The sequence below is a fragment of the Lupinus angustifolius genome, chromosome LG02 (assembly GCF_001865875.1).
Source record: "Lupinus angustifolius cultivar Tanjil chromosome LG02, LupAngTanjil_v1.0, whole genome shotgun sequence".
Taxonomy (NCBI): Eukaryota; Viridiplantae; Streptophyta; class Magnoliopsida; order Fabales; family Fabaceae; genus Lupinus; species Lupinus angustifolius.
Window position 1 is genome coordinate 22,428,031 of NC_032010.1, and position 25,727 is coordinate 22,453,757.

Consider the following 25,727-nt stretch of genomic DNA (forward strand, 5'->3'; position numbering starts at 1 on the left):
AATACTATGAGTCTAGTACTCTTTCATAGTCCAACATAGATTTTCTCCATTTCCCAAACAAGTAAGATGTGAAAGGAAGGGAAGGGTTGTCCAAGCACATTCCAGTATCAATATATTAATAAACTCCAAATATATAGTGCAAAAGTTAACTATCAGTAACTATTTAAAATTTTATAAAATGGCATTTACATTTTTTGACTATTTTATCTTAAGCATACATTTCAGCTTAAGTAGTGCTCTTGATAGCCATGCTGTGTGCTCTTGTTACACAAAAGAGCTAGCTTCTATGCAACATGTAGTTCATATTCACACACAAGAAATATAACTTCAAAAACAATTACGCCGCTGCCGGAGATCGAACCCGGGTCACCCGCGTGACAGGCGGGAATACTTACCACTATACTACAACGACTTATTGGAAAATATTTTCACTTAATAGTAATTATTTTATGATAATATATACGACCAAAAGATAGTTAATTCGGCAGAAGGGCCCATGAGAAATTCATAATGGCTATTTATTTTTTGTTTTCATGCCATCTAAACAACTGTTTTAATCTGATATAACAAATTTTCAAATAATTTTAGACAACTAGTTACAAATTTGGACTATTTGATAAATTTTAAAAAAATGAAACAAGTGTAACTCTCTAAGTTAAAGTATATTTTTAGCCTTTTATCTTATTAGTAGGTTTTGATTTGATAATTTAACCAAAAAGAACCGAATTGATCCTATCTTTTATAAAGACTAATGTGAGTCGTCACTCTATTCTTTATAAATCAATTTGATCATGTCTTTTATTTTATAAGGGTTGATGTAATTGTTTACTTTGTTTTTTATTGTATTAGGTTAATGTGTACAAAATTAGAGAATTGAATTTTTTAAATGTTTCCTATTGTACTTTTCTCAATTCATGTACTCACCTTACTATGTGTTAAAGTTGTTAGTTGATTTCAGTTTGTTAATTGTAATATTGTTTTCGTTAATTGATTAAGAGTTTAATTAATCGTTTAACTATTTAGTTATTAGTTAGACATTGTAATATATAAATGGTGATTTCATTATTCTTTGTAACTCAGTTCAATATAGAAAGTTTACATTTTCTCATTCATACTTCTTGATTTATCAAGAAGCTTTATATTTTAACACTGTGCAATTATTTTTTCTCTTTTCGGAATAACCAGAGAGTGAAAATATAACTGATAATTAAGTAATTACTATTGTTTTGAACTTTAATAATGCCAGATAAATATAAAACAATCATGAATGTCACTCTCTTCTAAAGCTTCTGGTCCTGTTTATACAAACTTATGTTGGTGCCATTATTTATGATTAATCATAAAAACATTAAAATTTTAATTCAAATATTTTTTTTAATCAATTATAAACAATAACATATAGAGCATTGATGGGACAGCGATCCAGAATTCTAATTACCCACTTCAAGAATGATGTCTTATTTCAATGAGTAGTGTTCAATGGTGTCTTGAATGTTCTCGGCCCATTAGGAACCTCACTCGTTATTCTTTTCCATGTCCTATTAATAACATTTGTCTACCTTACTTTGTATAAACAGGGGGGAAACTAAATTTTCTATTAATTATTAATAACATTTGTCTACCTTACTTTTTATGAATATATAATGATAATTTAAAATAAATAGTAAATAATACAGTAATAATGTGTAAAACTTATACATTATTAGAGTATATATTTTTTTCTTTTTTACTATTAGCACAATTGAACAATCATTCTGTGAGCACTAAGGTGATTATAAATGAACCTTAATCGAATTCTAAGCCATTACTCAATCAACATTTTGTGAACTCTTCCAATAATATATTATCGGGCAATACCTAATGGATAACTCGTGTCTACAACAAGACACGATAATGTAATAGAATAGCTTGTAAAAGTGAAGGCATGTGCAACTTCGACAGTCGTAGCACGCCCATAAATGTAGCAAACCAAGGACAACACTTTAATAGAATAAATACTATAAAGTAGAACCTTAGTACCTCATGTTTCAAAAAGTTTGCGACCAAGACAACTCTTATTTACATAATACGAATCATTGTCCTTTAGTTGCAATTCTTTGCCCATTAGTTTTTAATCACACCAAATAAGCTACTAAGTTATTTGTTTTGATATAGAAGTATAGTGGTCAAGTTCAATGAATAATATTAATAAAAATAGTAAGAAACGACTTTTTTCAAATCTCTCTTCTGTAGTGAGAACTAACAAAGTGGCATGGCATTACGTAATTTCCACAAATAAAAGGAAAAGGCGATTGAAATGAAATCAAAACTGAAAAAGAGGTAAAACCAAGTTAAAATATATGTTAAAAAATTATGTATAATTAGATAATAAATAATTAAATATAAAGTATAATTCTAATTTCAAGAAACAAAAATTGTTTTATGGTACTAATATATTTTCACTTTAGGTAAAGAACTATTTTTTTTTTGTGTATAGCTGCATTTCCTAATAAATATTGCTTCCAAAAATTGTATCTTTAATTTTTCTAAAAATATAGTGGAATATTATATCACTATATCAACAAGTTGTTGATATAAACAAAAATGTTTGAAATGGGACTGATATGGTGTGAGCTTGAGATGTGAGTTATGGCATGTGAAAATTGGACCCTACAGAATATAAATGTTGAAATTGGCAGCTTAGAGTATGAGGTGTTATTAAAAAAAGGAGTTTTGAGATTATATACGGCAACAAAGATTGAGGTTGGTACCTAACAGCTATGATCATATCTCACTGGTCAGTATCCACTGCTGGACACCAATGCCAACATCAAAACCTTTTAAGCGAGTGTGTTGCAGGATAAGGATTATGTGTGTTTTGGTATTTTAGATTATTTGCTATTTCAGCTTTTTTTACATCATAATAAAAAGCTTATTATGAATGGTGTTTTATGTTTCGCATGTGTTTGAAAACCCGGTCAGCAAAGTTTAAGATATGGGTTTAGACTTTGAGTTGAATATTATAATTTGTAATTCAATTTATTGGAGTTAGTTAATTATTCAATTTAATTTTTTGAAAACTGTAATTCAAATAATTACTTACAATTACTTTTGTCAGTAAAATATATAATTAGGGCATAATCAAAGAAATAAATTTATCATGTTTAGAACATAATATATAAAGTCTTTGAAAACTGTAATTCAAATAATTGAATTACTTACAATTATTTTTGTCAGTAAAATATATAATTAGGGCATAATCAAAGAAATAAATTTATCATGTTTAGAACATAATATATAAGGTTTTCATGAAAATAAACTTTTATCAATTACATTCTTTTTCTTGTAATAATGATTACACAAATTTTATTTATATGCTTTTTACCTAATGATTAAGATTAAGAAGGAATAAATTCCCAGAAAAAAAGAATGTAACTAATTATTATTACTTTAGCCATGAATATTTATACTAATAATTATAACTGATGTGTAATTAAAATAAATTTTTTGATCCAAGATGAAGAAAATTTGAATTTATTTAAGGTTTATTGAGAAATAAACTTAAAAAATATATTTGACCCCATTCTCAAATAAATAATAGCAATGATAAAGTCTTAAAAAATATATTTATGTCATCATGATTATAATAAGACATTTTTTGTTAGAATGTATTTCAAAACTATTATATGCTTAAATTCTTTTGATTAACAATCAATGTCATTTTCATTTGATCCTTTTTACAGTTTATTTTGTATACGCAGTTTTGTTCAGAGTTAATAATGTACAAAATATAGTATCAAAATAGTAATATAAAGTACCAAAAAATAATGCACAAAAAATATATAATTATTATATTTTTAAATTGAAAACACCAAAATTTTAATACAATGCCTATAGAATATTAGCTATAAACCAGAAGTTTATAGAAGCTTGTTATCATATTGAAGTGTAGAAATGAGGATACCCTCATTAGATTTTTAAGATAATCAAAAGATAAATCATTCAATTTTTGATAATGTTATTTATTTGGAAAGAAGCCACACACCTATAAAGAAATTAGTTTCTTTTAGCTTTTCATTGGTAGAGGGGAAATAGAGGAGAATGAGAGAGATTATCTCTTTCATTTGGCTAAGAAGAGACTTTAGAAGAGAGAGTAAAAAATTATGGAAAAGTATATAAAACTCTCATAAACTTTATCTTTTGCGAATAGGTACTATAAACTTTTTTATTCTTCCTGAATACCCCTTAAACTTTATCATCTAATGAAATTAATCCCTACATAAACATATTGTTAAATTATTAGTGATAGATAACAAGGAAATTACTTTGAATGTTTTTCTGATGTTTAATCATACAATCTTTATGGTCATTGTAATAATAACAAAATTTTGAAAAAATAAATTAGAACGATAAAAGATCCATATTGTTTTGTAGTAGATAAATTATTTTCATTTTCTTCGGGTTAGGTGCATCATGCATGGCTGAAACCTGATTAATAATTTTATACGTAATAGTCATAATGTTATGAGTGTTCTTCGATTATATGAAAAAAAATAAAAAAAGAAGAATGTGTAAGTAAAATAGAAAAGGAAGGATTATCGTTATATAAATTTCTTCAGTACTTGGACATCAATATAAGTAAATTTCTTCCCTCTAATTTGAAGAATAAATCATTGAATTCTAAACTATTGAATGAACTTCAGAAAGAAAAAAATAAAAGTGCTAAGCAGTAAAAAATTGTTGAATCAAAGTTGAAACAAAAACAAGCAAAGAGATGATATTATGAAAATTAATTGTTACACATGTTATCCCCCATATCCTATTATTTTTTACAATTTTACAAGAAGCATACCCAACACTCTTAGTATCTCTCCCTAATATTAATTTGCATTCAAAGTAATTTCTTTTTTATCTATGACTAATTAAATAAGATATTTATACATGGATAATTTTATCAAATAATAAAGTTTATGGGGTAATTAGGAAGAAAAAAAGTTCATAATATCTATTTGCAAAAGCCATAAAGTTTATGGGGTTTTATGCAATTTTTCCAAACAAATTAAGTAAGGTCTACCAAATTTTCTTATTCTTATTTGTGAATAAAAAGTGGGAGAGAATGAGTAGGGGATTTGGACAAGGATTAATCGTTCCAAAAATTCTTATCCCCATGTTTCAAGTTAATTATAAGTAATATAAAAAAGTTATATTTTATCTTTATGATTTTTTTTATTAACAGTCACCTTTTATTTGGATTATACACAAATAAAAAACCAAAAGTAAGACATATAATATCTATTCAAAGACTTTAATAACTTCTTTATTTTATTTTTCTATAAAACCAAAGAGCACAAAATCTACCTTATTTAGCCTTATGAAGTATAAAAAAATATTCAAGATAGAAATTTACCAAAAAATTCAATATTTTGCGTAATAATACCAATGTATTAAGCTCCCGCCATTTGAGTACCGATGTTAATTTGGCGGGAACCGGAATGAATGAAATTGAATGATGAGTTTGGAATCCGAAGTTTATGCGCAACTGGTTATGAAAGAAATACTTGTTTACTCTCCTTCACGGGATATTTGTGGAAACATAAACAGGCATAGAAGCTTCAATAAATGCCACACGTTCTCTTTTATATTTGTTGCAACACAAAATTCTTAAATATGTCTTGATTATTTTATATTTATTTATATTTTTTAATAACTTAAGTTAAAATCAATTTTAATAGTGTAATTTTATTTATATTCTTCAATAGACCCAACAAACCTACTATATATTTATTTTTATCTCTCTTATAATTATTTTTTAATGTTAATTACAACTTTAATACCGATGCTTATTTAGCTTAATGTGAAATAAGATTGTCTCCTCTCTATTAGCGAACTTATCTTGACATTTTTGTTATGGGGCATAATATACTTCCATCTCTTAAATATCTTTTCATTTTCAAAGTAATCCATTTAAGAAAGATCCAAAAGAAAAAATAATATTCAATTGGACTAACATAAATTTATTTAATATATATTGAAAATTGAATTATAAATAAATAAAATGAAAAAATGAATGAAAAATAATATCATAATTAAAAATTAATAAATGTTATTGAGCTTTCACAAATATTAAAAGATTTATAACCCAGGCAATTAAAACATTAATTTATTTTTCATTGACGAATAAAAACAATCAAACTTTTATCTTATAAAGTTAATTTTATTACATGAATAGAAAAACACACACCATAATATTATGTTACATATCATATTTGCATATAAAACATTAATATCTACCAATAATTTAAAAAATAGGTGAGAAACTTAACTCTAATTACAATAAATCTAAAAAAAATCTTGCGAAGTACCAGAATCTACTAACATCAAATAAAGACAATGAAAAATGAAAATGGAATTTGGTGACTTAATACCAATTCCCTCAATAGTGCAAATTTTGTGAATTTGTTTGGGAAAAGATGACAAACATATGGGGAGAAAAAAAGCAGCAACTGTAGACCCATTTCATGCCAGGATTATTATATGCTATTTTTTTAATGTTTAAAAACTGTAAATGTGTGGATTAAAAGTTTTTAAATTTACAAGGTTTTTCCGTATTACATTTTGAACTAATTCTAATTTTATAATTGTTTTTCTCAACAAAGTTGTTGCTATTAAAAATAAAATATTTAATATTTTAGTTTTTTTAAAAATTTAACTGAATATTACACCATCAAATCAATGTTTTTTTGGTAAATGGTTGATTTATTATTGAGTAATTGAAATCAAACTAAAAAATAAAACAATCCATATATGATATATCTTTCACTCTGTAACCCTACCGCCTTATTATCAATTTAAAAGTTGGAAGAGTAGTGATAGAGTGTACAAATGGCAGATGGGTAGCACAAAAGGACATATGTGTCCAACTGAACCACATCTGTTGTACAATAAAGTGTATTACTATTTGTGATTAGTTAAAAATATATATTCAAATTAAAAGTTTAATAGTTAATTATTTTTTGACTAATCACAAACAATGACAAATAAAGTGATACATTATTTTGGGACAGCAGATATCCATCTGTGACCCACCACTGGGCCACTATTCCAGTTTGCCAAAAATCCACATTTTTCTCTCCATTTGCCCCTTGCCCTTTGTACACTCAAATACTCCTCATCTCATCTTTCTATTATCCCACTAATTCTTATTATATGTAGTAATCAATTTTATTAAAAATATATTATAAGAGCTATAATATTACTCACTGACATTATATATATTATTATTGTATCATCTAATATTTATTATAAACTATTATTGACTTATTAAAAAACGCAATACAAATGAATAATTAGAATATATTGATTCTATATAAATCTTTAACTCATTATACATTATGCTAGATATTATATAGTTTAATCAAAGATATTATTAACTTATTAATAAATCTTTACCGTCATTGTACGTAGATATTATGTAGTTTAATCATAGATATTAATATGACAAATGAAAAAATGATGACATAAAATTTCTAATAAAAGAGAACAAACAAAACCCTATAAGGAATCTTATGTCATGGATATATTTTTATTAGAAAATGTATATAATGATAGTATAAGATATTATATTATCTATTATTTATTTTTAAACATTATTTATTTTTAAATAAAAGTAATATAAATGAATGGTGAATAATACATTGATAATATATAAATCTTTATACAATGATATATACATATTACACTCTATTTTTTTGTATTATTAATAGTATCTCTCACCCTTTTGATAAAGAAAATAAAGAACTAATCTTTTTAAATATATGATGTCATTCTAACAAATATCAATCATTCATAGAAATCAAATATTTAATTTTTTTATCATCATTCTAATTTAACATATCATTATATCATAGACCAATACCTTATAAATATTTTTATTTTAAACTATGTCTTTAATATTTGATAGTGATTATAAATAAATGGTAAAAGTAGGGTTCTCTTTGCCTTTGAAAGGACCCTCTATCCGGAGACGTCCTTGTGTGTGGTGTGACCTTGAATCCCTAATAAAAGCAACTTCTCCTCAACATTCTATCATCCTTCCATTCAATTCAACTTTACTCCCTCTTCACCCTTTCCCCCCTTTATTCTCTATGGCTAAAGCTTCTCACTATGCTCACTTCGATAAGGACAACAATCACAACGGTTTCAACACTACTGAGTTGGAAACCGAGTTTGGTTTCCCTTCAGAGTTCCCTTACGAGTTTGACTCGTTCGGCTTGGAAAATCTGAACTCGCCGCTTGAGTCGGTAGAAGGTTCTACTGAAACAGAGAGCAGCGACGAGGAAGACTTCTTCGCTGGGTTGACTCGCCGGCTGAGTCAAGCTTCACTTCACGAAACTCGCCTGAGTCAAGCTTCACTTCACGAAACTCGCCTGAGTCAACTCACGGTTCCCATCAGCAATATCAACAAAACTGAGGTAACAAAAGTCAAAACTGTCTTGTAAGATTTAAACACTGTTTTTACCTTAGTTTCTTTGTTGCTAAGTTAACTTCTTTGCTTGTTTTCGCAGATTCAGAAGAAGGTTCGGGTCATATCCGGGTCACCCCAGTCAACACTGAATGGAATAGGATACTGGTCGGGTCAGAGTCCCGGGTCGGGTGAAGAAAGCCCGAACGAATCTTCTCGTGTTCCTTCTCCAAATACGACACCGTTTGCAAATGACGCTTTGGATTCCGTATATACTGCCGCAGAACATGTTGCTAGGTTGAAGATAAACGACGACGTTCCAAACCATGATTTTCAGAAGAGAGGATTTCATAGTATTTTCCCTCAACACGTTGCAGCTGATAATCACGCCACTCAGTTGTTCAATCACAATAATCTCAACCACGCTTCTCGAATGAGTTATTTTCAGTTGAAAGAACAGTGTGGTTCTGTCTGGGGAAGAGAATCGAACCCTACTTTCTCAACTTATCAGCAACAACTACAGGTTCAGAACAAAGTTCGGGACTTTGGGTATGGTTGTGTGAAATGCACGCACCCTTTACCTCAACCTGCATGGAACTTTCAGCAACAAAACCAACTTGTACAAGGTCATGTCGGATCCGGGTCAAGACCCGTTTTGAATGGTGGATCTAGTGTAAAAAGGGGTTGTGCTGGAACTGGGGTTTTCTTACCTCGTCAGTATGTGGTCCCTTCTGAACCTCGCTCGAAAACAAGTAAATAATTTACTAGAATCTGTTTCAGTTTATGTTGATTCTGTTACATTATTTAACTAAACAAAGTTTGTTCTTTTTGTTTGTTATTAATCAATTTGTTGTGCTTACTTTTTTGTTAACAGCTTGTGCTCCTGTCATAGTCCCGGCAAAGGTTATTCATGTTCTGAACTCTAATATTGAAGTCCCAAATGCCACAGCTCAACGCTTTGTTAATGCTTATGGTGCAGATTATAGTAAGTACTTAAATCTGCCTTCAGTTTTTTTTTTGTTTAGTTCTTTGATGTAATTTTGTGACTTACTGGTTTGTGGGTTTTATGTAGATGTGTTATTAGCAAGGAGAAATGCGATTCTAATGCAGCAGAAGTTAAGTTTAGGTCGAGAAGAGGCAACAAGCTTTAAGATCCGCTTGCCTCATGAATGGACTTATTGACTCTGTTGATTGTTCAAACAAGAACATTCAGTTCCCTGGAGAAGAAGCTAGTAAAGTTTGTAGGGTTTGTGATAGAGTAATTAAAGTTAATTATTTCTCTATTAAGACAGATTGTGGTGAGATTCAAGAATGTGTTTTGACTAGTTTAGTTTTAATAAATCATCTGTTTTTTTGGGAGATGCAGCTGTTTGGATCTTAGTGTTAGTTGGATAAACAGTTTGAACTTTGAAGGAAAGATAGTGCAGTGGTAGTTTTGGGAAAGCTTTATTTTTTATCTTTGATTACTAATGTTATTAGTTATTAATTAATTATCCGTTGTAGTAGTTGTAATTGTAATCATAATAATAATAAGATGAAGGGTCGTTTTCTTCCACGTGTAGTTTTTTGTTTTTGGAATACGGGGGGAAGGTTTTGTGTCTTTGTGATGTTGGTTTTGGCGTTAATTTCAAGTCATTTTTTTGTAAAATTTTGGTAACCAAGATTAGGTAATATTAAATATTATTACATACTATATCGAGTAAAAGACAGCTCATCGTTCGTTCAGTTCCTCAATATCCGTTCTCTGTTTATCTTCTGGTTTATAATTTTAAAAAAGTTATTAATTAATCAAAAAGAAATAAGATTTCACATATTTAAAATATTGATATAATTTAGTAATGTGATGTTAGAATAATAATCCCTAATAATCGCTTACGAAACAATGATTGAATGCATGAACGAAGAGATATTTTGACTAGAGTGAGAAGTGATTGGTGGGGAAGAACGCAAAAGTAAGCATGGCAGAGTATATAACTTGCTGAGTTGGGGAATTGATGCAAATGGGTCCCCCAAAACGCAGTGTATGGGCCCCTCTTATATCGGTTACTGCATCTCCCGCTCAATTTTCTCAATAAAGCAACTGTGAAGAGCGAAACATTTTGAAATTTGTGATTTCATTTCTCTTCTGAGTTTGACTAAGTCAAACTTATCGATTATGATATTAGTGTGTATGTATATGAATTTTCAATGTAAACATTTGTGGTTATACTCAATACATCAATTCAAAAAGAATTTAGGAATACTTTTTTTGTAGTATCAAAAAATACTCAATATCAGTGATTGTTTTATTTGTTTTTATTATTTTATTTAAGTGTCAATTGTAATTAAATGTGAGTAATAGTTGATATTGGAATAATGTATAAAATTTTTACATTGTTAGAAGGTATATTGTTTCTTATAATTTTATTGGCAAAAGGTTAATGATATTTAAGTTAGTAATTATTTTTTGGAAAATCCAAAATATAACATTAGTAGAGTAAAAAAGAAAGCATTTTCAAATGTAAACTTTTATAACTATTTTGTTAAGATGTGTTATGCCACATACATTTAAAGTTATATTTTCTCGCTTAATGCCTTAACAAGACTCATACTCATATAATAAAATATTTCTTACAATCATTAAAATCATCATGTATGTCATTTAATCATTTTCTACAAAATATTTTCAAAACAAAACAAAACAATACACATGTCAAACTTATATCAGTGTGAGAATATAAGTTATCTTATGGTATAAGGAGAAATTTTATTCTCCATTCTTATATATATATATATGATAAGATATCCGTTTACAGCCAATTTAAGTTATACTAATTACATACGATTTCAACCCTTCATTTTTTTAAATCCAATGGACCGAATGGGTGAAACTTAAAAGTTAGTTAATTTTTTTTCTTTCTCTCTTATCATTTATTTTACTCACCCATTTGATATGTTGGATTTAAGAAAATTAATTACTAAGATAGAGTGTAATTAATGTAACTTAAATTGGGTGTAAACAAATTCATACTTTATATATATATATATATATAGATATATATATACCATTTTCAACTAAAAAAGAGTTGATCTAGTAGTGTAATTTCATGCTAAATTTCCGGATGATTAAAAGCGATTCCTGAGAGCGATATTTGGTTGAGAATGACAATCATGCACTATTGAAGAGATTAGTTATTTACCGTATATACTAAAAATAAATTTCTCTTTTCATTTTGATTTTTTGGTTAGTGCCCTTATTATTTAGGATTTAATATGTATATACTGATAATGTCACTGTTTTTTACATTATCAGAAAATTATTCACCATTGGTTTGTTAACAATATTAACTCTAAAATAAAAGTAATGCAAATCAATGATAAATAATCTGTTAATAATGTAAAAAACTTTTACTATCGATGCACAATTTTAAACTTATTATTTATCGGTATGAAATAGTAAAACCATAAATACGGATCTGTTACGGGGTATTGAATACCATTTGTTCGTTTCTATTGTTTGGTCGCTTACTTCTTGATCAACCCAAATTAGTGTCTTAGATTTGTGGTCATTATGGAACAACAAAACAAAGCACCGAACTTCCATCTGTTAAAAGTCAATTATTGCTATTCATGGTGATTGTTTATTTGTTCTATAATCCTATTAATTGATTAAAGCCATTAAACTATATTGTTGAGTTTCAATAGGAAAAGACAAGAATAAACTTATTAGTAAAAATATTTAATTATTTCCTTAGTTAATATATAACAACACTTGTAAGTTATAAATGAAAGAGTGGAAATACACTAATAACTTGTCCTTTTCAAATTTTTTAGTTGCCCTTTCTTGTTGTTATTGGAACCCATTTGGATTTCAAGAAACTCTCTTCATTTGACTTTTTTGAAGGGTCTATTTGTGAATTAATATTTTTGAGCAATAAAATACATTTATGAAATTGTTCCAATGTCTTTCATTTTATCTTTTTATTCTTTAAAACTCAATTCGCAAATAGAATTTAAAAAAAAAAAATATATTTATCAAATTCATCTTAGCTTTTAATGTTTATCCACTCTAACCTGGACTCGGCTTTGGCATCAGTATAGCGAGCAAAGCCTGCTAAATAATTTAGAGTAACATGCAAATAGAAGAATCTCTGTTAACACGTGGAGTGGTTATGACATCTAAGCTGATAATGCTTACTTTTTCTTTAGGTTATGGATAGGTTCCGTCTTAATTCATCTCTGGCCCATATATAGCCGTCAATCACGTTTCATATGGGTCCTAGGTCCATAGTACTTCTATACAGTTATGGGATGGCTCTCTTTAAATTTTTTGAAGTGTTTGTGAAATTAAATTGTATATTTGTACAAGAAAAAAGTAAGTAAATGGTATGTATAGTATGCTAAATACAATGCTGAAAATTTGATATTTAAATATCATAGCTTTAATAATAATACTCCTTACAAACTACAATTAAACTATAGATAATCAAAGGAAAAAAATATTTTTTTTACCTACCCAATTAAATATAAAACATATATTTTTTAGAAAAAATCTTGTCAATATTTTATTTATTATTGTGGATATGTAATTTAACATATCAAATGATACATGTATATATATTGTTAATCATGTATATATGAAGAATTTTTTTGAGAATTAATAATACAGTCGACCTAAGAGATGTCATTAATTTATACACAATTGAATATATACTATTCTTTCCTGTTAAGAGTGGTTGGTAGGAGTTGAGAGCGGATGATAAGAAGAATGTAGGAGAGCAGATGACTTGGTCGGATGATCGTCTGGACCCGTCGGGGGAGGTACTTGAAAAGGTTCTCCGACGATCAAGTCATTAGAGTATTCTTAGAGAGAGAAGATGAGTAAACAAGAGAGAAGTTAGAGCAATAAGTGTAGCAATAAATGAAGGAAAATGAGAATTAATTATACTCCCTACGTGGTCTCTTCTATTTATAGAGCTTAGGAAATGCTGAGGTGACATTTGGTCATTGACCAATATCTAACGGGTACAAAGGAAATACTCTGGCCGTCCTTACTTTGACATGTGGATCTGACTTTGTCGGGGGCAGGTGGAATGTGTAGGCGGTGTGGTATGCGACCTGTTATCCGACATTTGAGGCGAGTCAGAAGCACATTAAATGGTGGGTCAGAGATGCATTAAATGGTGGGTCATAGATGCATTAAATGATGGGTTAGAGATGCATTAAATGGTAGGTCAGAGATGTCAATGCTGTGTCAAGAGCATTTACGGCTTCTTCTACAAATAGGTCAATCTTAAGGCGAGCGACGGGGGCCGTGCGGGGCAGTGAATATCATGCTCGGGTCTGATGGGTAATTGCCCGGTTACGAACGGGATAGAACAATTGCCCCCAGTCTACTAGGCCGGTTAGGGACGACCGAGTTAGTGGACTATAAGGGTGGGTTGGAGGTATACTGGTTATGGCCAGGCCTGGTTTAGGTGTGTAAGGATAGGTCATGATAGCTATATGTTTCTAAGTTGACACGTGGGTGTTCAATCAATGTGTCTGCACGTTTCGGTTCTATCGTCTGGGCTTTTGTGCTACCGTTTGATTGTTCTCGAGTGCTCTAGAACGAGCGGATTTGCATTTCGAATTGGGCTTCTAGGTAGACATGGGCTTGGGTCTTTTATATAAATAGGGGTTCTTTCTCCCCATATTCTTCATTCTCATCTCGCCGACCTTTCAACCATCTACTGAATATGGGTGTATTTTTTCTATCTAGAATAGGTTGAGGCGCATATTGAACTTGCATAGTCGGCCAAAGACGACATTCAGGATTGTTACATGATCTTCTATGGGTAGACTCTTGACGATCATATTGTCCACATAGACTTCCATGTTCCTTCCAATATGATCTTCGAAGATGGTGTTCATCATTATCTGATATGTAGCCCATACATTTTCAGACCGAATGGCATGACTGTGTAATAGTAAACCGCCTTGGGTGTAATGAAGGTGATTTTGTCTTGGTCTGAGGGTACATGAGGATCTGGTTGTATCATGAATAAGCATCCATAAAAAACTGAAATTGGTACCCAAAAGAATTGTCAACGAGATGATCGATGTTGGGGAGGGAGTATGGATCTTTTGGGTACACTTTGTTCAGGTCTGTATAATCTACACACATCTGCCACTTTCCAGATGATTTCCTGACTAGCACAATGTTTGACAACCAGGTGGTATATGTTATTTCTCGGATGAAGCCGACCTCTAAAAGTTCTGAGATCTTTTGAGTAACCTTGTTTTTCTCTGGGCGCCCATCTTTCTTTTCTTCTGGGCCACCGGTCTTGCCCCTGGGTTTGTTGTGAGTCGGTGACAGGCAATTGAGGGGTCAATTTCGGGCATATCTGTAGCGGACCAGGCAAAAAGATCTCTGTTGGAGTTCAAGCAGTTGATTAGTTCGAACTTCTAAGCTTCGTCAAGAGTACTTCTAGGGATGGCAAAAAAACCTGACCTGTGGGTACCTGTGGAAATATCTGCAACGGGTATCCACAATAATAGCTTTTGGACGGGAGCGGGTTTTATGATATCCGCCACACGGGTACCCGCAAATTTATATATTTAATTTTTAGTTAAAATTTAGATATATTTATTATTATTTTAAGATTATATGTCATATACTTTATTATTATTTCATAACAAATTACACCTATTTGACTATGATCATAAATGTATTATATAAATATCATATTATTAATGTAACAATTATTTTTATATATTGATTATTACAAATTATTTAAATATATAATTAAAATTAAAAACCCGTTGGGTACTCGCAAATACCTGCTACCCGCATGGGTACTCGCAAATATTGTGGGTTTGGACACGGGAAAGCACAACCCGCGTCCGTTGTCATCCCTAAGTACTTCCAATATGCACCAGATTTTCTTTTAGGGGACCGAGTTGAAGGGTTTTTTTCCTCTTTTTGGCCGAGGTCGTAGGTCTTCTGCATCTGCCGTGCCATCTAACTCCACTAAGTGCACGCCCTGTTGTTTTTTCTTGGGGGGTGGTGCCCGTAATGGAGTGTGGTTTGGCTGGAGACTCATCTGATAGGAACTTCTTGCGCTATATTGGTCTCCCTTAACCATGCATACCCGAAGGTCAGATGAGAGAAATTTCATGCAAAGGTGTGGGGTGGAGATTATTGCTTCAAGATGGTTGAGCGTTGGTCGATCGAGTATGACGTTGTAAGCTGAGACACAGTCGATGACCAAGAAATTTGCTGGAATTGTCCGGGTTAGAGGCTGTTCTCCGACAGTCAACCATATATCAACATAGTCCCTGGGGGTGATTCCTTGTCCCGTGAGACCGACAAGTTGTCCATCATACGACAACATATCTCTGTCTTTGAGTTTCATCTTGATGAACAGATCTTGAAACATGATGTACGCTGAACTGCCTTGGTCAATAAACAAACGTCTCACCTTCTTATTATTCATTTTGGTGGTGATGACGAGGGGATCATCATGACTGCAGACGATGCCTTCATAGTCATAGTCGTCGAAGGAGATCAGGGGCATTGCTTGGTGGCTCTGGCTCTAGAGGGGTGTGCAGATGGTTGATTGCATGACCTCTTGGACATACCTTTTCTGGGCTGCCCTAGATGTACCACCAACAACGAATCCGCCAGATATGGTGTTGATGTCCACTGGATCGACGCAGAGGTGGTGATCGATCTTGATGGGTCCGAGCTATAAATTTTCGAAGGTGCCCGACTTGTATCAGGTCTTCGATAGTGCCCCATAATTGGGTGTAGTCTTCTGTTACATGGCCAAAGAAGGTGCATAAGTCACAGTATTTTGAGCAGTCTTGGGTCCCTGGTTTCTTGCTTGGATTTGGTTTGGAGAGTTGGACTAAGTGGGTGGCCATAAATTCTTGTAAAATTCTAGTTCGACTAGCATTGAAGGGGGTGTAAGAGTTGTATTTGGGTTTTTTAGGTTGTTAGGGTGGATCATCTCGAGGATGTTCATGTGTTTTTTGGACTTTTCGCTTCATGTGAGGGGAGTTGATATTCTCTATCCTCAGTGGGTGGGCAGTTAGGTTGGGTTTCTTCTAGATTGATGAATTGTTGAGATTTAGATCGAAGCTCTTCCATTTCGAGGTCTGAATATTTAGCCAATTCTTGTCGGAAGAGGCCATTCTATAAACCGATCACTAAAATATGCACCGCCACCTCGGGGCTTAGGGTGTGAACCTTTATGGCCTCCGAGTTGAATCTGTCTAGGTAAGCTCGGAGGGGTTCATGGGATTCCTGTCGTATACCGGACAGGGTGTAGGAAAATGAGAATGCTCTCTACTTGTTGTGAAGCGGATGTTGAATCCATTAGCGAGAGTGGCCTATTGGTCGATACTGTTTGGTGCGAGTCAAGTAAACCACTGTAGAGCAGCGTGTTTCAGAGTGAGGGGTAATGCTCGACACATGATGGGGTCGGTGGCCCCATGGAAAAGCATCGAGGCTTTAAAGGCATTGAGATGATCCTTTGGGTCACTTAATCCATCGTACTGTTCGATGTTGTTGGGTCGGGTAAGGTGTTTTGGGAGTGGCGAAGACATAATAGTTTCTGTGAAAAAGTGTTTTGCTCGTGAGGAGCGGTAGTCGGAGGGTTGAGTTATCTGAGTGATTTTCGTGTTTGTGGGGCTACTAGCCTAGAGGCTTCGGCGGATTCCGCGGAGTGCTCGTCGACAACTGGCCGTGAGGGTCCATTATTGGGATTTGGACGATGTTGGCGAAGCTCCGCTAGTAGTTGGGCCTTTTATTGGATAATTTGGCCTTGAGTTTGTATCATGTGAAGGAGTTGTTGGGTAGTGGGTGCTTATGGGGTGGCATTTGGGGGATGACTTTGGTTGGCCTGGTGAGATGGTTGCACTAGTATTAGAGGTTCGATGGAAGGGGTGTCATGGTTCGGGTTGAGTGGTTCTGCATGGCTAGGTGGTTGAGCTTGATTACAGGTGGTCATCATGTTGTAGGTAAGCCACAGACGATGCTAATGTTCTTTCCTATTAAGAGTGATTGGTCGGGAGTCGAGTGCGAATGATCGGAAGAATGTAGGAGAGCAGACGAGTTGGTGGGATGATCATCTAGACCCGCCGGGGGAGGTACCTGAAAAGGTTCTCCGACGATCAAGTCAATAGAGTATTCTTAGAGAGAGAAGAGGAGTAAACAAGTGAGAAGTTAGAGCAATAAGTGTAGCAATAAATGAGAGAAAATGAGAATTAATTATACTATTTGCATGGTCTCTTCTATTTATAGAGCTTAGGAAGTGTTGGGATATCATCTAGTCATTGGCCAACATCTAATGGGTTCAAATGACGTACTTTGGCCGTCCTTACTTTGACTTGTGGATCTGTCCTTGTCGATTTGTTGGGGGTAGGTGGAATGTGTAGGCGGCGTAGCAGGTGGCCTGTTATCCGACATTAGAGGCGAGTTAGAGACGCATTAAATGGTGAGTGAGATATGCGTTAAATGGTGGGTTAGAGATGCATTAAATGATGGTTCATGATGGATTAAATGGTAGGTCAGAGATGTCAATGCCATGTCGGGAGCATTTATGACTTCTTCTACAAGCAGGTCAATCTTGAGGCGAGCAACAGGGACCGTGCGTGGAAGTGAATACCGTGCTCTAGTCTGATGGGTAATGATAGAATACTAAATACATGCTATCCCTTTGTTATAGTTAGCTTAAAATGGTTTCAAAATCAATTATACACTGATCAGAAATCATAAAAATGATAACATTATTAATAATAAAGGATAAGAAATTAAGAAGGATGAAGAATGAATAAACAAACCCTATTATAATAATTATCTCTGATGATATCTTTGTTGGAGACATGCAATTTTGTATTCGTACGTAGTAGCCACTTATTGTTGATTCGACTTGAAAGAAACTTATAAAATTTGATTCAAATGATCTTTACAAAACATAGTAGGCATGAAAATCAACACAGCACAAAACAAAAACCATAGAACCCAAACACCATATCACAACAACATTCCTTGTAAGAACTGAGTTCATATACGTCTAACTCACACTGCTAGAACGAACTCAACTACTTATACTTATTTTTTACCTACACACCACCTTATTCACATTACAAGCTGTACAAATTTACTATCCCAAATTATGTCTCAATTCTTGTTCCACACCAAACACAATAAAACAAAAAAATAACAAATGTTTAATTTTTTAGTTGACATTATATATTTTTATTGGTGCGAGACAAAATTTGAAACATGTTTTGAGATAGCAAATGTATTATCATGGTAGTTACCCAACCTACCCTGTGATAGGAACAGGCTTCTTGACCTCTTCCTTTGGAAAAGTGACAGTGAGAACCCCATTCTCCATTGAGGCCTTCACATCGTCAACTTTTGCACTCTCCGGCACCCTATAGCGGCGGAGGAATCTGCGGCCACTGCTGCTACGCTCCATGCGGTGGTGCCTCGCGTGGTTCCTTTCCTCCTCTTCATTGCTTTTCTCAACACTGATCTGAAGAACCCTACCTTCTATCTCCACCTTCACCTCCTCTTTCTTCAGCCCTGGTAGATCAACCTTGATCATGTGTTCCTCTTGTGTTTCTTTCCAATCCTTGTGGCTGTAGGGAATGGCCGTAATAGTCTCCTTGGTGCTGCCAAGGGAGAATGGGTCCGCGAAGTTGGTGCTTCTACCGGTGCCAAAGAAGCTTGGAATTAGCGACATTGTTATGTTTGTTGGCTTTGTTGTTTGGTGAGTTATATATTTGTGAACAAACAGTGAGACTAGAGGTATTTATACATGTTGGAGGATGAGGATATTTTGGTCATTCCACACGAACAAGTTGTGCTATTGTGCTATATACTCATTTTGGCGCAAATGGTTTCATACGAAAACCAATGTGAATGACGCGCATGTTCTTTTAGTGATTCGGGAATTCTTACTTTTGGTAATAATTTGAATTTGTTAATTATGATAAAGAAAATGAAAGTAAGAGGAATATTATTAGGCGAATAATGTAAAGCCGCGGGAATATTAAGTGAAGGAGGAAAGGAATATTGTTAATATTAGCTGCATTTATTGATACTTATCGTTTTAGGCAAGGTAAGAATATTACGGAAAAGAATAAAGATGAGTTTACATGAGTTGATTCTTCTGATTGGTTTCAATTATAGTGGCATAGACATAGGGAAGAATGAAGATGTTTCGTGAGTGTTCTTAACTTATAATTTTGGATATCCACTAACGTAGCATTGCAAAAGATAAAGAAGAATAGACATGGGTAGGTGATATCGTGCGCATGCATATGTAGGAGAATCTATTATATATGGATGACACCCTTACAGAGAATGTCAGCTAGGATTAAAAGAAAATCACAACCATAAAGAAGTATGATGTATCCTTACTTTGCACTCAATTCTAATGAGCTATGTCCTATGCTTTTCAACAATCAGCATTAAAAATATGATAGTCCATTGCTACGTACATGTACATCTTAAGAATGAAAAGTGGCAAATGAGAAATTATGTTTTGAACTAAAATTTTAAAGTAATAGTTCTATTAGTCTTTTTCACTTATAAACTCTTATTCATCCATTTATAATGAATATAAGACTTTCAACTTAAATATACATAACAAAAAACATATCCAATTGCATATGATTATTTTATCTATTTTTTAAAGTAGAGTATCCTACCATGTAAAGAACTAATGAAGATATTGTTAGCAATTAATTTTTTTATATATTTAATTTAAAATTTAAATATAAAAATGAAATAGGAATGGAAAATATTTCAAAGTAAAAAAATAAAGTCTTAATTCAATTTGAAATGACTCTAAAAATCGATAACCTTTTTTATAAACAAATGCTAGTTCATTAGTATTTATAGTGGGTAACCCGAATTTTCAAACTTTTTATCACTCCCACAGTTATTGAATTTTTTAAACATGCATTTCTTATTATTTTCTAAGAATAATGATACAGCTGGAAAATATTTTTGTAATGCAAACTGAAATATAGGTTGATATAACAAGAATAAAAAAATATTGCTTAAATGTTATTCGATTGAAAAGTATTTAAATGATAAAAAATATATTAAATTAAAAAAATACAGTTTTGAGCCTATTAAAATTATGAAAAGAAACCAAATTAACTTTTTTCACCTTGAAAAAAATCTCAACGAATTCAGAAGGGGTTAGAGAAAGAAATTAGTTAGTTTGATTTAATGTTAATTTATTTTTTATATCCTAAGTTAGTAATGAAATTCACCAAAAAAAAAATGATGATTGTTTATCATTTTCAGTATATTCGTTTGACACGGATGATTTTCTAAAAACCGCAATGAACTGATGCGGCTGTTTTTCAGTCATTCCTTATGCTGTCTGTCTATAACAATTTGCATTTGCATCTATACAAAAATGAAAGCAAAAAGAATATTAGTTGAATATTGTTTGGCCATGAACATTAAACGAAGAAGGAAAGGACACGTTTAGGTTCGGTATAGAAAATTTTACGAGTGTTCTTAATTGTAATTATGGATAACAACCAAAGCCCATTGGAGGGAATAATGATGTGATTTAGGTGATATACCTTGTGCGAATGAAGCTTGGACAACAACAGTGTTACATTTCTTGTCCTAAATCCAAAGTCAATAACGTATTGTTACATGAATAAAAGAATTTTTTTTAAAACAAAACATATCATTCTTCAAAACAGGATCAAAGCTATGTGAGAAATGGTATAAAGCATCCAATAGATATGGATAATAAGTCAGCTAGGAATAAAGCAACCACAACTATATAACAAGTTGTGGGATGTAGTAAAGAAAATTCTAACCAATATCATAACGACTTAAGGCACTTCTAGAATCAGTTTTTATTTATAGAAAAAAGGCACTGCCAGAATTTTCCTAATTATGTCATTGAAGTTGTTGGTAATGTTAAAACATCGTCAGTAAAAAAAAATTATAAATAGATTATGGACGATTTCAAAATAATAGATACTACATGTTTGGAAAAATATTATTGTATGGTATTGAAAGTTGTTGATAAACACCAAAAAAAGTATTTGATGGCGGTAATAATAGATTATGCCACAAGCAAATTTTATTTTATATGTGAGATGAAGAAATACTAGAGTTACAACTCTAGGAAAGGTTTTACCCCACTCCGATCCAACAACTTGTTGTGGGATTAATTACAAAGATTTGAAGTTTCAACAAAAAAGGATGAGAGTGAGAGAGAAAAACCTCAAAGAGAAAGTTTGAGTGAGTTTTTCAATAGACAAATATTAATATGTCAATCTTTTATTATGGACGACACTCAAATCTACAATCTTTTTCACTCCATTTCTTAAATTTTTCGTTCTAAATATCTGACTACCAACTCGAGAAAGCTTGAATGGTGCACCAAAAACACTAGGGTACGGGAAGGATTGTTACGATGTACGTGGCCAATTACATTGATGAGGGAAAGTTTTTTTGACATGATAGAATTTCATATGATATAATTAAGTTAAAGATTCAAGTTGTTAGTTAAACATTTATTAGTTTAATAATACAATATAAATATTAAAGTTGTAGCACTTGTATGAGTTGAAACAACAAATAGTCATGTAAGTCAAAATAATTATAATATAAAAGCAAAAAATAAATGTGAAAGAACAATTTAAAGTAATAAATTTTAACGATATAACTAACATTTTTTGTAATTCATTACATGTGAGGACTTTGAATAATAAGGGGATTAATGCGAAAGTTCCCAACAACTAACAATGTGAAAAACAATAAAATTTAAGGAACATAAATGAATACACAAACAAAGTTTATGATATACATAACAACAAAATCTACCATGGATTTGTAAATCATGATGACAAATTAGTTGTTGTATTTTGGATTACAGACTCCACTATTAAAGTAACCATCATTAAATTTCAAGATGTACCTCTATGTGATTTTTCATATGGGTAGGTAGGTTTATATGGGCCAATTAACTTTGTGGGTGGAAGTGCTAAGAATTTGAGAAAGTACTTGAATGAAGTTATTTTGATTATCACAACCAAATTAAATTGCTTTAATATTTTTATTGTCGCATTCTATTAAAGATTAAAGAGAAATTCAATTCAAAAGCCCAATCAAAAATTAAATCACAAAACTAATTTTGAGAAAAAACATTTAATTTTTAGATAACAGAAAAAAGATATTCAAAGACAATCATACCTAATAACTTTAGCTTCTAAAGTGTAACTAACAATTGATTAATTGTGTATAATATCATTTTTGTAACTAACTGAAAATTTTTGAACTTTTATGTTTCTTTATGACATTATTATTTAATTATTTTTTATCAGTATAATTATAAATATGCATTAAATTTCCAATATTAAAGTAATCATGTAATATGCTAAATTAATTACGCATATTATGAAATTCAATGAATCAAGACAAATTATATATAAATATAAATTGATCCATAAATTCAAATTTTGTAATTGATCCATAAATTCAAACAAATAGAATATAAATGGAATTAAATATAAATATATTTCGCAAATTTATTATTTACAATTATGCAAATTTATATTCATAATGAGCATTGCTTAAAATTAGCGAATCATAAATAATTTAATCAAATAAATTAATTATCATAATCAAATGAAATTGCCTTAATATTTTGATTATTACATCCAAAAACACAATAAAAATCAAATAACAAAATTAATTGTGGAGGACAATTATTTAGTTTTTAGATAAGGATCAAAATACATTCAAAGACAATCATGCCTAATAATTTTGGTTTCTAAAGTGTAACTATCAATTAATATTACTCAATTAATACATTCAAAGATATTAATGAGTAAATATTACTCAATTAATATTACACAAATTTATTAGTTATAGAGTAGAATATTATGCAAATTTATATTACATTTTTGTAATTAATCCATAAATTCAAACAAAATAGAATATAAATGGAATTAAATATTAATATTCCACAAATTTATTAGTTATAGAGTAGAATATAAATGCAATTAAATTGTCTTTAGTGGTTATGACTGATATGATGATCATATTTACTATGATTAATCAGATAAAATATACATGTTCAACACTTAAACATGCCAAATTATTTATGATTAACATAAAAAAGATTAAAGATTATTCTTACTAATATAAGGTTGACACATTCAGATAGTGAAAAAAATAACTTCGAATGAAAAAGGACAAACACATAATAAAATTTGAAGAACTATTCTTCTACACTCAGAAAATGAATATGGTCAATTCGTATTTCCTGCTTTAGAAAAATAACCACCTAGGAAAAAATATTTTAATAAATGTCATGTGAGAAAAAATAATCAAATTCATTTGTTGTACAAATGAGAATAAAATTGAAGAGTTTAGTAAGATAAGGACAAAAAAACATAACACTAACCTGTTGATATGCTTTAAGGGAAAGTCAAACTGCAAATGAAGAAATAAGATGATAAATACGAGATAAGATGAGAATATAAATAAATTCATAACAACAAACAAACAAATACAATATTATAAATTGTAACTAAATGTGTGTATATATGAAAATGGAGATCGAGTACATAATATATATTGAGGGTTTGGTCATTGTTAAGGGTGAAATCCTTGTAATTCATACACTAAGGAAGATGATTATTAGAAGAACAAATCTACAAAATAATGAAATCAATCATACCACATATACAAAATAAACAAATCAAAGAAAAAAAATAAGAATATACATACATAATAAACAAAAAATCAATTAAAAGATCTATAAGAACATATTTAAAAATAAACAAATGAATGAAAAAATCAATAAAAATGCACTTTAAACAACATATTTACAAAATAAGAATAAATCTACAATGATGAAGATTGAGTAGCGGGATAGAGAAGCCATCATATTAGGTTAATGAATGAAAAAATTCCTAGAAATGCACTTTAAACAACATATTTATAAAATAAAAACAAATCTACAATGATGAAGATTGAGTAGCGGGATACAGAAGCCACCATATTAGGTTTAAACAAAATGAAGATTGACGAATGAAATATTGGATTGTAGACATGCGAGAGAAATATGAAACGAAAGGAGAGAAGAAGATGAAGATATAAAATGATAATGAAGGGAGAAGTAATTCACATGTGAAAAGGGAATTCAATCCCCTTGATTGTGAGATGTAATTTATTCATAGAATAAAAAACAAATAAGTCCATTAATCATTAGAATTAAAATGTAGAATGTATAAAAAGGGAAGATACAATATTGAAATGTACATATGATTAACATAAACATGTTTTAGAGATAAAGTTTTGATTGAGAGATTGACACATGTCATGAGAGATTCACACATGTCATGATGACCTTTTATTATTATTATTATTATTATTATTATTATAATATAGGTAATAGATTCTAATTGAAAGAAGGTATTTTTCTATGAATGATGATCACCTGTCCGTAACGGTGTCATATTTTCTATCCCAAACCAATCATATGTTAATATATGGATAAATAAAATTTTAGAAAACAAAAAACAATAAAATTGAGCATTTTGACTTGAGATACGAAGTAAAACACCATTTAGAACACGTGATCTCCATCCATTTTTTATACAAGGTTTATTTAACCGTCCCTTGCTTGTGCTTGTGGTTTGGAGAATATATGAGTGACAAACTGATAAATTTGGATTATAATAGATAGATATAAAAATCATTGACTAATCTATATAAATATTTTTAAATTATACAATTTATTCATGTCCAAATTTAATAGATGAATTATAGATAATTTTGATACCTATATTATTATCCTACATAAATTGGCTAGTGAAAATTAGCGCTACCTTGTAAGAAAAATTTATACATTAACAAACCAATTGAGAAACCAATTACATATTAGAATTATTAGAAGCTGAAATTAATAGGTAGATTTAGGCTAGACTTTAGCTAAGTATGCTTAAATCTATTATGTAATGTATCAGTCTTAATGTATGTATGACTTATTTTAAGGTTGGTCTTAACCTATTTATTTGTCTAGTTTGTCCGAAGACTAGAAGCCTTTATTTTCATATATAGAGGGAGAAAGTGAAATTATATATCAATCATAAGTTTTTAATTATACTAAATTATGGTCAACCAACATCTTTTTTTGTAATTCGACAAATTTATCATGGCAAGCTATACACTAAAAATTTTAAAAATGAGAAGTTGAAATTATTATTAGTGATAATATAAATTTAAATTTAGAGATAACAAAAATATGATGTAAGTTGA

General features: G+C 30.9%; 2 protein-coding genes across 5 annotated transcripts; one reads left to right on the top strand and one right to left on the bottom strand.

Moving 5' to 3' along the window:
* LOC109340122 lies at positions 8,025–9,889 on the top strand. Of its 4 annotated transcripts, XM_019577719.1 has the most exons (5): positions 8,030–8,450; positions 8,544–8,837; positions 8,889–9,192; positions 9,315–9,425; positions 9,513–9,889. In XM_019577719.1, exons 1-5 carry the CDS (start codon positions 8,124–8,126, stop codon positions 9,620–9,622), a joined length of 1,146 nt encoding a protein of 381 aa, XP_019433264.1. In that variant the 5' UTR covers positions 8,030–8,123; the 3' UTR covers positions 9,623–9,889. The 4 variants fall into 4 exon arrangements, with proteins under 4 accessions (XP_019433258.1, XP_019433243.1, XP_019433250.1 ...); XM_019577713.1 differs by having other exon boundaries at positions 8,025–8,450; positions 8,556–9,192; XM_019577698.1 differs by having other exon boundaries at positions 8,027–8,450; positions 8,544–9,192.
* On the bottom strand, positions 18,683–19,230 carry LOC109340142 (17.8 kDa class I heat shock protein-like). The gene has a single exon (XM_019577726.1). It carries the CDS (start codon positions 19,156–19,158, stop codon positions 18,736–18,738), a length of 423 nt encoding a protein of 140 aa, XP_019433271.1. The 5' UTR covers positions 19,159–19,230; the 3' UTR covers positions 18,683–18,735.